At 40.7% G+C, this 13,587-nt stretch overlaps 1 protein-coding gene across 1 annotated transcript in view; it reads right to left on the bottom strand.

Moving 5' to 3' along the window:
* The window catches only part of acox3 (acyl-CoA oxidase 3, pristanoyl), a 28,111-nt gene extending 14,543 nt beyond the window's left edge, over positions 1-13,568 (bottom strand). The window contains 15 exon segments of the mRNA XM_046328325.1: positions 728-843; positions 6,749-6,862; positions 7,165-7,287; positions 7,578-7,649; positions 7,652-7,697; positions 7,802-7,924; positions 8,525-8,707; positions 9,901-9,997; positions 10,412-10,500; positions 10,678-10,821; positions 11,028-11,117; positions 11,488-11,562; positions 12,264-12,497; positions 12,671-12,824; positions 13,340-13,568. Of these exon segments, the coding sequence (XP_046184281.1) occupies positions 728-843; positions 6,749-6,862; positions 7,165-7,287; positions 7,578-7,649; positions 7,652-7,697; positions 7,802-7,924; positions 8,525-8,707; positions 9,901-9,997; positions 10,412-10,500; positions 10,678-10,821; positions 11,028-11,117; positions 11,488-11,562; positions 12,264-12,497; positions 12,671-12,824; positions 13,340-13,476 (1,797 nt within the window). The 5' untranslated portion in view covers positions 13,477-13,568.
* Positions 13,569-13,587: the final 19 nt, after the last annotated feature.

The raw sequence follows: 13,587 nt of genomic DNA, 5'->3' as shown, positions 1-13,587 counted from the left end.
CTATAACTTCTTTCAAAACGGATGCAGAGACATAAAAATGGTATACACGATAGTATTCTGTTACAGCTAGCGATATTCATAAAATAATTTGTCCCCCAAAAATTCTATAATAACTTTGCGGATCCCCTGCAGTACCGCCACAGACCCCTAGTGGGGTGTGGACTACAGTTTGAAAAACCCTGGGCTACAGCGCATGTGCCAAGACCAAACTGGGCACATTTGCTATATATCGCAACAGTTTGTGTGACAAAACCATGGGTAGAGTTGAATGCAAGGGAAACCCATTTAAAAAATAAATACATTGTATTCGGTACATGGGAATTTAACTGCAAATGTTATTTTTATGTGCACTACGTCATGACGCACAGCCTTTCATCCGCAACAAGTCAATTTGATGGAAACCTCTCTGGTGGGAAAATGCAATTTTTTTTTTAAATATTTACATGAAAATCTTTCGCCAATTGGATGGAAACCTAGCTAATGACTGTTCTAGAAGCACTTGGTTGGTACACGTGCCTGTAGAGAAGCAGATAGCCCAGAACTACAGTATCTTATGAGGACCTTTCAGCTTCTGAAATGCAATGACATCAATGTAAAAACAGCTGTATAAATGTTCAAATAAAATCATGAAAGTGATGATGGAGATGAAAGTGGAGGACCAGTAGTTTAATGTTTTATCTGACCTTACTCAGTCCCCTCCTGTTGTGTGTCTGTGTGTACTATTTACCTGGCTGTTGTTGCGGGCCTCAAAGTCAGCCTTGCCAGAAGCCTTTTCCTTAGTCACTCTCCTCTCGCTCTCTCTCAGTAGGAAACACACCAGCCATTTATACGCTGCCAACGGCACTGAGGTGGAAAGAGAGACAAGGAAATATGTTAGGCTTCAGATCATAAAAACACAGATGTCAACCGCTAATATGATTTATTCCGTTATTTTATATACAATATTAAATAATGGAAGACATGAGTAAGCTTTCTAGTGTTAAAAACACAGATTTCATCAGGGAATATTTACAATATGAGCGTATTAAAAAGGAAACGAGTTTGACTTCAGAGATTATCAGGTAATATTTCAAATATGAATTTATGGAAGAGTATCAAGAAAGATTTGCAATGCATAGGGTATCAATTCAACTTTTTGTTCTCTATCATAATACACTTAATCTTCTAGCAAGTCATGGAACAGCTCTTGGACAACCCTGTCATAGTCTGTTAGAAATCAAAAAGTCAGATCACATAGAAGAAGTAGTGAGGGACTAACCTGAATCCTTCTGACCATGAAAACACTGTTTTATTGGGCTAGCTTTATAAGGAGTGGGGGTTGAGCGAGTGAAGGTATGTGTGTGCGAGTTGTTTTTACAGCTTCTAGGGCCAAGGAATGCAAAGGAGTGTGTAACATGATGATGAATAACAACAAACATATGATCCTGGAATGATTATTAGGAGAATATGAGAAGCTTTATGGTTGTAAGGTTTGGAGACGCAGGAACACACACACTAACCAGAGACATTGAGAACATTGAAGGGTCAGAGAATGAAATAATTATAACAGGAGAATATTGGGGATAGGGCTGTCCCAGAAAAAGAAAAAAAAAAATCTTTGTCGACCAATCGATTAAACCTGTATTTTCCATATATTGACACAGCAGATGTGTTTTTAATCAAATCAACTATATTCACTGAGCTTGTCTGATGCTTTAAGCACACTGTTTGATTAAATAATTAAGACACACAAATGACTAGAGGGAGTCCGACCAGCAATTTGATTTGATCGTGCCTGCCGGGCTCAGACTTGCTGAGCTGTGTTATTTAAAAAAAAATTTTTAAACAGACAGTAGAGTGACTGTGCTTAGCACCGGTCAGAATGGTTGAATAACCGTTCCCCCATTTCTACCCCCCATTGACTTGAAACCCCCTCACAAATGAAATGAACCCCCACACAAACCCCCCCTGAAATGGTTTCATCCCTGTTTAGTGTTTGTGCTACAGTTGGAATTTGGGTCTATTTTCTAGGAGGTGATAACATTTGATTTGCTTTGTAATTTGTCAAAAAACGGTAAACGACTTGTCAAGTCATGTGCTCCGGTTCTTGTATACACTGTAACGCGTACATCGAAGAGTTGTAATATGCAGAAAATTGGCCAAACTAAAGTTAATATTTCAGGCAATGGACGCAGCAATGTTTGACTTTGTTTATTTGCGTCTTATAGTGAATGGCATTCTGGGATTAGGGAGTTTTTGCTCGTCATACATAAACGAACATGCCTGACACCATGAAGAATTTAGCTGCTGTTAGCTTAGTTGACACGCATCTCTTTTCTAAACAATTTTACATTTCTCCCTAGTGCTCACCAGAGATGGGGTACATTGTAAACAGTCTAGCTGTTTGTTCACTAACTTGTGTTTTTTTTTGGTTTTGTTATTTAGACAGGTTTGTGGAATGAGTTTGGCTGTGGATGTATTCTGTGTGATGTTTGGATGATGAAGTTCACATTTATCTTTTACAATAAAAGGTGAAATTTAGGGATACAGTTGTGAAGTCCTTTATTTACCATCAGTAAAAAATATTGTTTAGATGCTTTTCAGACAACGCTGTTTAGACACGTTTGTTGCGTCATACTTCTGTTGCTACTGTTCATCACAAATGTAATTGCACTAGAATTGTATTTATATATATTAATACCTGTGTTCTGTTTTGTATGATGTGACAATGTAAATTGTTGATTTGTATTTTGAATAATAAATGGGGAATAAAAATCAAATGTAACGGTACGCTGCAAGGACCATTCAACAAGGATCACAAATATGTGATCGTATGTGTTAAAGGGTTCAAATATATATTTCCCAGGGCACTGACAGGCATGTTTGGAAAAAACACATATTTTCCTGATGTTGAAATCAGGCTCATTTTTTGGTTCTGAATGAAGTTGAAAATAAGTCATTTATATAAGTCTATGTTTGGACCAAATCAAGGCTGGTCTAGGCCTGAACCAAACATAACGTCTACCATTGGTTCAGATTTGGTATGAACCAGACCAAAAACCATCGTCTGTGGTTGTGGAAATCAAGGCCAGTCCGGAACTGCACCGAAAAAAAGACGTCCAAAAGGCAATCGGTCCGTGATTACTAAGGTGTAGCCTACAGTGTTGATTGAAATACAATTTTATGAATGCCCTTCTATGTGGTAAGCCTACCATTTGTAACACACACAAAAAAAATTGGCTTGTGCGTACTAGGGTGTAGCCTACCATGCCCATCCATGTGGTAGGCCCACCGTTTGTAAAACAGGCCATTGCATTGGCTTTATTAGTCCTGATTCCTGTAACGTATCAATTTTGCTATTTACACTTTGAATATTAGCTGGCCAACATTATCAGGAGTTATCGCGAGACTATTTGCAATGCGTTTACACAGCGGGAAATGCTTAAGTATTTTATTTTTCACTATGATCATCTTGTCAATAAATCGGCGGATGTAAACTTGAAACCAATGTTCACGACAATGGGTTGAAACTCCTGGACAACAATTGTGATTGGACAATATGGAATGGACAGACTACTTTGACCTTTGACCTGTCTGTCCTGTTTTAGGATATGTTGCTTTGATAACACGACAGCTCATTTTTTATTTGATTGAGCGCCATTTAGGTTCGGCTATTTGATCGGAGAAACCTGCATGATGTAAAAAGTGTCCGGTCTCATTACATTGTCACACATTTCATCTCCAGCCTGTAGGTTACAGAAAGGCCACATACGCTATCTGCTACATGATTTATAGGAGTTGTTTTTTTTGGACTGAACATCAGTGGAGCGCTGCAGTGTTGCTTTTGTCAAACAGCACCCTGGAGAGATGCGCTGAGAATGGACTAGAAAAATATTTTTGGCCCCTGCCTTTCAAAGTGGGCACTGCTTATCAAAGGGCGACATCAGCGCTCACCTAAAAAACCCATATGCCTGGGGATGAGAGAAATTGCCATTGGTTTTTGGGCAGAATTATGTGAGGTTTTGTGTGTTGTTGTTGGTGCGTTTTGGTCAGTTTAGCTCAGAGAATGCCTTCCTAATTAATTTTCTGCCATAGGCGGCCGCCTAATCCTGCCTAAAGAGCAGGCAGACCGTGCCTATAGCATATCATGAACACATCAATAAACTGGTTATAACAAACTCTGAACACCATAACACATGTGACAGCAAAATGGAGGACGTGACAAATAACACTCGAAAGGGGGAATATTTACAGGTTGCTCAGGAGGTAAAAAATAAAGTCAGATGTGTGGAATAAATGTGACTAGTTGTGGAAAATACTGGAGATCAAGAAAAATAAGGTAAGGAGCAAGCGCTCTGTGCATATTGTGTGTGCCAAACAGGTGCTGTATAGATTACAATATAATTTATCTGACCATTTGGAACAATGTAAACAACACAAAACAAAGTATAAGCACACCAGAGAGTCTGTTGTAATGGTATTTTTTGTTAACCCTTTATTACATCAAAGGCTAAAAACAGTTGCATTCATTCGTGAATGAAATTTCCTGAAATGCAACGGTTTCTTTATTGTTTAAGCCAATTATTCAAGGCTCACTTTATTTTAAAACTAAAATACCTGACTGCATTTCAAATCATGAGTGACTCCTGTGCTGTGTGATGACATGAACGAATGAATGATTGATTGATACAGTAGCCTATAGAAGTATTGAAATATAGGCCTAATTAAATTACGGTATGAAGACAAAACAGGATGTGCTCTAAGGCCTATAGCTCAATGGTGGTTATACAAGGCTGCTATACTAAGCCTACTAATGATAATGACATGACCTATTATTATAACGACGATCATAATAATTGTAATAATAACAAGGGAGATCAAGAAAAAGTGTTTCTATTTGGACCAGTGTAAGCACTAAATAAATTCTAAATTACCAGAGAGGCTGTTATTAATTATTTATTTTTTAAAGGGTACAGACTTTATTACAGCAAAGCACAGGTTGAAAACAGCCGAATGTGTTAAAGGGTTTACTTGACATGTCGTTGCATGAGGTTTGGTGCTAACGCGATCACTAGGCTAATGAACAAACACTCAAAAACAGCCCACAGAAGCAGAATCTGCCTTATTTCTGTAGATGTATGTGGATGATTTATAAAGCCAGGCACATTAAACAGTTAGGCTGTTGATTATAGACCTAATTAAGTTTCCTCTCTCGTCACTTTTCTCAGACAATAAGGCACAAGGGCTGTTTTCACATAGCAACATGGTCTAGAAAAAGACGGCAATTCAACAGCGCAGTGTTTCAGAACCGTGGACAGCGACCACTACCCAAGGAGGGAGAAAGCACATTTGTTTTAAATATTAATTTTATTGGTGTCGTATATGGTTATATTACATAAGAACAATTTCAGTGGCTCGTCATGGATTGATGGACTGCCATCCCCACGCAGGATGTCCACTTGTAACTTGTACACCATATTACATTTTTCTTTGTCACTGCTCGACTACAGAAACTTTGGTTAACCAACAGCCTACAATCAACCAGTCGACTAAATGGCGTCAGCCCTAATTGGGGAGCTTTAGAGTTTAAGATTTAGTGTTCAGATGATGTTAGTTTACAGGAACCTTCATTTTTCAAGTTTAACATAATTCACTTTTGAAGGAGTAAAAATATCAAAAAGGTGGCGAGAAAATAAGAACAAAAGTTGGTCATCAACGTGATGAGAATGAGATACTCCTTTAGGGAGCACTGTGGTGGTGCTGTTGTCGGGCAACTGCATTCGAACGGCACATCCCATCATAACAGGACGAGATGACTATCTCTATAACAATGACAGTAAGTCACCAGCATGCGTTAACAACCAACTCAGTTAACACAGTGTTGGACGCAACTGAAGCACGTGTCTTGAACGTTACTCCACCTACTCCTTCTTATGAGACAGACGCATTTGCTTGGCCTTCACTGTGGCAACACAAACAGTATGATGGTGACAGACAGCGACCCGATCCGGTACGCAAAATGGCCACCTTTATTTTCCCCCTTTCTCGTTCCAATTCAGCCAATTAGCTGGCAGAGTAGACCTCGGTCGCTCGTAGACCAGCGGCACCCTCTGTGGTATATGTGAATAAATGGACCAGATGTTTTGCAGATGTGTGTGTTTGTGTATATATGTATATGTGTGCCATATGAGGAAAGAGGCTTTAACCAAGGTTCACATTATCTGTTCCCTCTTAGACTGAGGCTGTCTGGACGGCTTTTACCTCTGAAGGGCATTCATTCAGTCACACAGCAGCATGCAAAACACAGCTAAAGCCGGTGTGTGTGTGTGCACGTATCTGTGTTTGATTCAACACGTTCTATTTGCGTTGGTTTAGATTGCTTTTTTGAATTTAAATCATTTGGTTCCAGCCCTCTATAATGAAAGCTATGGTTGAGCTATATTACAATAGAAAAGATGGGGATTTTGTGACTGCTTCAAACAGGCACTTCCAGGGGCAGCTTGCCCTGGTGGAGGAATGGGGGTCCTTCAGAGGGTCAGTATGGCTTCGCTTGCCTTCTACCAGATGTGACAACTGGAAAGTGAGTGTTATCTCTGGCATCATGACAAATAGCTTTCCAGTACAGCACTTTCCAGTAGTATAACAACACTGGGCATGTTACATAACTGACTGGCCATGGGCAATTTCTGCACGGAGCAGAGTAGTGACTAGAGAGAGTTGTGTGTGTTGTAGCTGTAGAGACAAGTGTGTGTGTGTGTGTGTGTGTTACCTGCAGAGTCCATGCACTCCTCCACCGACGTTGCCGTGAACCTGGTCTCCAGAATGCTGTCAAAGTCTTCCAGGAAGTTGACAGACTCTAGTGGAGACTCAATCCTCACTCCATCTACAACAAACAAATAATAGTTTATAAGACATTTATAAGCAGCTTATGGCGACACAATCCTCACTCCATCTACAAAAACAGCAACAAAACCAGCACATAAAACAGTGAGACAAACAGTTAACATTACAATCTCATGCGTAAATTGAAATATTTCAATGGCACACAAATAATGTGCCCAGTGTCTTTAGGATTTCAGTTACTCTGAAACTGATATGTAATGATATACAAAGCAGTTCCATAATGGTTTATAAAGCATTTAGAAGCAGACCATGAAAGAAAGTGTTCCTGGTGTTAATACTAACCTTGTTGTTTGGCGTGTAGTTGGCTGAGGAGGTAGTTGCTGGTCTGCTGCAGGAGCACGTTGTTGTCTCCCTCATATGTACAGTTAGGGTCGTTGTCATCCCTGAGGCTCCCCAGACGATTCACTACAAGGGAGTCAACATTCAGCATCATTATTAGGAGACAGATTTGATGTGGATTAGGGTTAGGGTTGTGGTTGAGGCAAGGGTTGAATTGGGATGTGGACATGAAGTTAGGGTTAGGGTTGAGGCTGGGGTTAGGGTTGAACTAGGATGTGGACATGAAGTTAGGGTTAGGGTTGAGGCTGGGTTTAGGGTTGAAGCAGGATGGGGACATGAAGATAGGGTTGTGGTTGGAGCTAGGGTTGTGGTTGGAGCTAGGGTTTTATTATTATATTATTATGAGTGTGACTTACTGGCCAGGTATCCGTGTCCTCCGCAAGCCTCACGGCACTCTTGGATACCCCTCTGAGCCGTCCAGGACCCCAGGGCTTACTGGAGCAGGAAATGGCATGGATCTCTCTGCCGAGCTCCGCCTAGTTAAAACACATACCGCACAGAACTAACTATGGGTGTTTGTGTGTCTTTTTCGCTCTCCCCTCTCTCGCCATCTCGATCCCCCCCTCCTTCCCTTCCTTACCTGTCTGTCGCTTTTGTCCTTCATCATCATACCGATCTGGAACTCCACAAAGTTCCCAAAGATGGATTTAGAGAAGTAGTCCAGAGCGTACACGGCCGCCAGGTAAGGGATCAGACGCCATTGCTGCAACCAGACAAAGGGATACCGAGTCAGTTGCACAATTGAATACATTCAACCGAAATGTGCCTTCCGCATTTAACCCAACACATCTGAATAAGAGAGGTGTGGAGTGCTGCCTTAATCAATGTCACTGGCGCCCGGGGAGCAGTTATTGTTGGGTGTTAATTGCTTTGCTCAAGAACGGCAGATTTTTCCACCTTGTTGACTGGAGGATTCGAACCAGCGACCTTTCCGTTACTGGCCCAATGCTCTTAACCACAAGGCTAACTGCCTACAACAGGGTACCTTTAAAAAACAAAATAACTTTAGATTTTCTGATTTATTAAGAAAGCTAAACGCATGTATTTTTAGTTGTTGAGTAAATCTTTCTAAAAAAAAGTTATTTCTGGATATTTAGGCAAATTAGCTGGCTAACTCATTGATCCTGCTTTGTAGCATACCCCACTGGGGTCCACAGAAAACATATTTAACCTTCAATGGAATGATTTTTAGGGACACATATCCTCAGGAATGTCTCTGGAAAAATGGGGGGGAAACTCCTGGCTTATACCTATGTCCACCAACCTAACCTAACCAACTGAAAGGTCCATAACTGTACATTACCTGGAGCTGGTACTCTATGACAGGAATCTCCTGGTCGTCTTTAGGTCCAAACTGGTGTCGGGTGGCAGAAAAACGGATAGCTACAGTCATGGCTAGCTTCAGGTTGACCACAGCCATTCTGGAGATGGAGACTCTGCCCCCCGACAGGGCACCCAGGGAAGCCCCGAAACGCTTGTTAGGGTCCTGGGGGCCAGAGAGAGGTGGGAGGGATTAACGTTGAGTTTTAGAATATTAACATTCAGTTTTTCTATAGTTTCATAGTTTATTTCTGGGAGCCCTTAAATAAACTTTGAAAAATAAGGCTTATGCAAGAGCGTAAAACTCTAAGTAAGTATTCACTTCAAATCTGATTCTGGTGGGAAATCCCACTCAAAGACTAAATCAAATGATTAACTCCCCTTACATGTACAGAAGCATTTTCCAACCCTTCCCTCACCCTTTCTTTCTCACGCCTTCTTCCTTTCAGCTCATAATTACCAATTAAACCAGCAGTAAAAAGGTACCAATTTTGACCAGCATGCAGGGCCTTGCTGGGGATCCAAACCGAACTCCTGTATTATACTTAAATGCTTATTCTATACTACTGAGCCGTTTACTTTAAGTTTGTATTCTTATCTTTTATTATGTGTTATTGTTGTTGCCTTGTCGAGAAGGAACATGCAAGTAAGCATTCCGTTGAACAATGTGAACCATGCGTATCCCATACATATGACTAATAAAACTTGAAACTGCAACAAACCACAGAACAATTAAGGCCTACCTCCTCCCCGAGTCATTATTTGTTTCCTCAGACCAAGTTGTGTCCTCAGAAGCCTCCTCAGACCAAGTTGTGTCCTCAGAAGCCTCCTCAGACCAAGTTGTGTCCTCAGAAGCCTCCTCAGACCAAGTTGTGTCCTCAGAAGCCTCCTCAGACCAAGTTCCCTCCTCAGACCAAGTTCCCATCATTCAAGAGAACCCAGAGAGCCCTGGTATTTTCTTTTGACATGTTTGTCTAAACCATCCATGTTTGTGTGTGTGCGTTCACATGTGTTGCGTCAAACCCACCATGTTTGTTTGGAACAAAAACAGATTAAAGAGTCGTGGCTGTCTGAAGACTACGAACCAGAATGTTTTTATATACGTTTTAATTTGACATCTCATCACTGTCACGACTGAGTAGAGTCTAGCCAAGTTATTTAGAAGGTTGGAGTTGGAATCCGGGCTAGAACTTTACAACGCCAAACTATTTTTCTCTGAGCCGGAGAAGAACAGAATATATATATTTGATCATAGTTGTACACGTAGTTTGTTGTAAAAATGTGATTACTACTTCCTTCCTTATATATTTTTTCCCAGAGAGGAACAAAAGCTATTCATGAGTGTGTGTGTTTCCTCACCTTAAAAGGTGTGACGTAGTGTCCTTCAGGGGTGACATCACCGGTCTTATTCAGCATATTCTCCCGAGGGATTCGGACATTGTGAAACACCGCAAACCTGGTACGGGAAACAAAAGGCTCAGACTTTTGTGCAGGTCTATCTTAGGAATACATTTCAAATCATAGTTAGTGTGGTGATGTATACAGTACAGCCCAGTTCTAAGCACGGGTACTGTAGAAATCCTGCACACCCTGGAAGAAAATATTAAAACATTCATTAAAAAGAACATTCTCATGGTTGAAACGTCTGTTCCATAGGACATTGTGGAAGTTCTAGAGTAATTTAAAGTAGGATTCAACTGCCCTCTGGTGGTCTTGCGAAGTGTCACCACCAAAGTTCACAATGAATATTACTCTCTCTTTAGTAAAATTATTACTGGTACTCATTTTGACTGAATGCCATAGAATGCAGTGGTGTGATGAGGAGAAATGCATTGTTTAAATTCGCAATAAAACATGGTATTGAACTTACCCATTGTCCAGTCCGTTCTGGCCGAGCTTCTTGCCCATATCTCCAACAATTACTCCTGGCATCGCCAGCAGAGTCTTGGGATCTCTGACCTGTCAAACACATTCTTTTAGGTTACAATATCACAGTTTCACCAGCAAAGATAGTAGAAGCATGTTTTAGTTTTAAAATGTAAAATGTGTTTTTAGAAAATCATAAAGGATTGCTAACTCTGAGGACACAAAGTAGTACATGTATGCAAAAGGTTCATTTAAATAAGCTCCCTGTACCTGAACTATGAAGGAGTGCAGGCCGTGACAGGCTCCGTCAGGGGTGTAGAGCTGGGCGAACACCACAGCGTGTGTAGCCGTCTTCCCCAGGTTCCCCACCCAGAACTTGGCAGCCTCAAAATCAGGGGAATGGATCACAAACTCCTGAAAGAGAGAGTTCACTTGAGTATAGTATATTCTTAGTACAGACCAGCGATCATAATATATATATATATATATATATATATATATATATATAGATACAAACAAAGGGCATTAAAATGAAAAAGGAGACTGACACATTCAAAATCTACAGATGAAATAACTCAATATTCCGTATAGAATACGGTTCTAATGGAGTCAGAGGGCACCTGTGTGCTGGGATCATACTTGGCTGTGGTCCTCATAGCTCTGGTATTGCTGCCATGGCTCAGCTCTGTCAATGCAAAGCATCCAAATGTCTGTGGACAGTCAAACAACAACAGGTGCAGCTTAGGACGTGGGACACCACAACAGTTACATTGTATTTCAACAGCTTTGTGTGACTGGGATACATGTTTTTTGAAATAGAGAAATTGTCTGTTGTATAATTTAAAAATTATATTAAATAACCATTTGTGTAAGAAGTAGTATTTTAGTTACAGCATTCTAATGAGAGTCTAAGCATAGCTGGCAGCATAGAGGTCAAAGAACATATTTACATAACACACTGAAAGGCAATAACCTGCCACTATAAAGAAGAATGAAATCACTTTTAAGATGTGTTTACATTGAATCCAATACATTTTAAAGGGAGATATCAATTCATGTGAATGCTGACTGTTTGTTTACCATCATGTCCTCTGTATCCTGCACAAACTGGCTGTGTCTCTGGGATCCGGAGTTGGCCACAGTCGCACCAAACATCTGAAACAGAGCATGAATGTGATTATACTGTAACCTCTCATATCATTACTCTTGAGAAGATACATGCATAATGTCATACTGTACAAGAGGTTCAACAACATGCATATGACTAAAGGTCAAGGCTTAGAGGCAATAGATAGACTTGTATGGGAGGTCATCAAAGTGAGTGTGTTAACTCACTTTCACAGTCCCCAAATCCAGTACAAATTCAGTTTTATATTATATAGAGCCATTAATGCATGGAACTCCACTCCATATTGCTCAAATGAACAACAGCAAACCTGTTTTTTTTTAAACAGGTAAAGCAGCACCTCACGGCGCAACGTCTCTCCCTATTTTACCTAGATAGTTTGTGTGTATTGATATGTAGGCTACGTGTGCCTTAAAAAAAAAGAACATTTAACATTAACATTTAACATTTAAAAATGATGTAGTTCTGTCCTTGAGCTGTTCTTGACATAATACAGAACATTAATAGACATGTTTTATGTTTTGTGTGGACCCCAGGAAGAGTAGCTGCTGCATTTGCAGCAGCTAATGGGGGATCCTAAAAAAACACCAAAACTTAGGGTCGTAACTACTGACAACCCTCACCCCTTTGTTGAGGGAGAACTTAACCCCCAGTGACCAGTTGTACATGTCCAGACAGTCCTTGAGCACTATCTATCTAACTCTCTCTCCCTCCATCCATCTAAACTCACCCCTTTGTTGAGGAAGTACTTGGCGCCCAATGACCAATCGTACATGCCCAGACAGTCATTGAGCACTACCGTCCTCCACGGGTTCGCCATGATGTCATCGCGTGTCAAGAAGTCATACCGGAACAGCTGTTTACACCGTCTGAAAGTGACCTCACGCATCCTCTCCGTTGACATGTCCTCGCCGGACTGCCGGACGAAGATAGGGTCATTCTCCAACATCCGGAACACGTGTTGCTGTGGAATTATGGGAGAAAATATTATAAAGTGACTTGTGTAAGATATTCCTCTAAGAATAGGTCTAACAGTCAGTTTCCTTTGGCAGATTTTCTTTACATAGCCCAGAGCTTTTTATTTGCAAATAGAAGGCTCTGACCTGGCCTACCCTTAATGCTCATTACAAAGCCTACCTTAAATGCTAGCATGTCCTCTCCCTCAAGGAACATGACCATCTCTTTCCAGTTGAAGGATGCTTTCTTCCTGTATATGTCCAGAGGTCCACTAGGGAAGTCGGGCAGACCCATCTCCATCTTGTCACTCCGGTCGTACTTAGCCTTGGTGTAGCTGTGGACACTCATTATATTATGTAAGGCACTTTAATGAAAAGAACAAGATGCTTAGCTAGCTGGATAACATTATTAAGAACCTGCAGAGAGAGAGAGAGAGAGCACGCAATGGCAGTGGAGGACACGTGTTGTGTAGTTCAAAAGTCCCTTCCAGACAATCAGCTATGTACATTACATGTAGAGCAAGGGTCAATTTCTGACAAAGCCCTGCATGACATCACGTAGACTTGCTCTACCAGCAAATAGCTGTCACCCTCATACTATTAATTGTCACAATCACCTAGACTACATCAAAGTGCCATTTTGTTGACACCAACAGGCAAATAAACAAAACAACTTTCATAATAGAACACAGCTCACTGAGAACTCACCGCGTGTCATACTTTCACGGCTTCCACTGCTTATAATGTCTATTTTCTATTTTGCAGCACATCCATAGCTTATATAACACATTTTTTTCTAACTTCATGAGAAGCAAAATCTTAGAAAATGCCGAAAATGTGGTACTCTTACCTGCACCTTACCCTGCACCGCTTAAGATAGGTCATAAATGACGCGATGGAGTGCGACGGGTTTCGTGTGTTGTCAGTCGAGAGGGTTTTTAGCATAAATTCGCTTTGCCTCACTGTTTCTTCCTTAGCACCTCTCATAGACTATCAAACATTTATTTCAATAGTTGTATTTGAATGTGAAATGAAAATAAAAATAATATGTATTACTGCCATCCCTTTCTGTTAAAAGCGATGTTATTTTCTTTAAAC

This window comes from Oncorhynchus gorbuscha, linkage group LG25 (assembly GCF_021184085.1).
Source record: "Oncorhynchus gorbuscha isolate QuinsamMale2020 ecotype Even-year linkage group LG25, OgorEven_v1.0, whole genome shotgun sequence".
NCBI classification, from domain to species: domain Eukaryota; kingdom Metazoa; phylum Chordata; class Actinopteri; order Salmoniformes; family Salmonidae; genus Oncorhynchus; species Oncorhynchus gorbuscha.
Note: the sequence above shows the minus strand (reverse complement) of the source record. Positions and strands in the feature narration are given on the sequence as shown.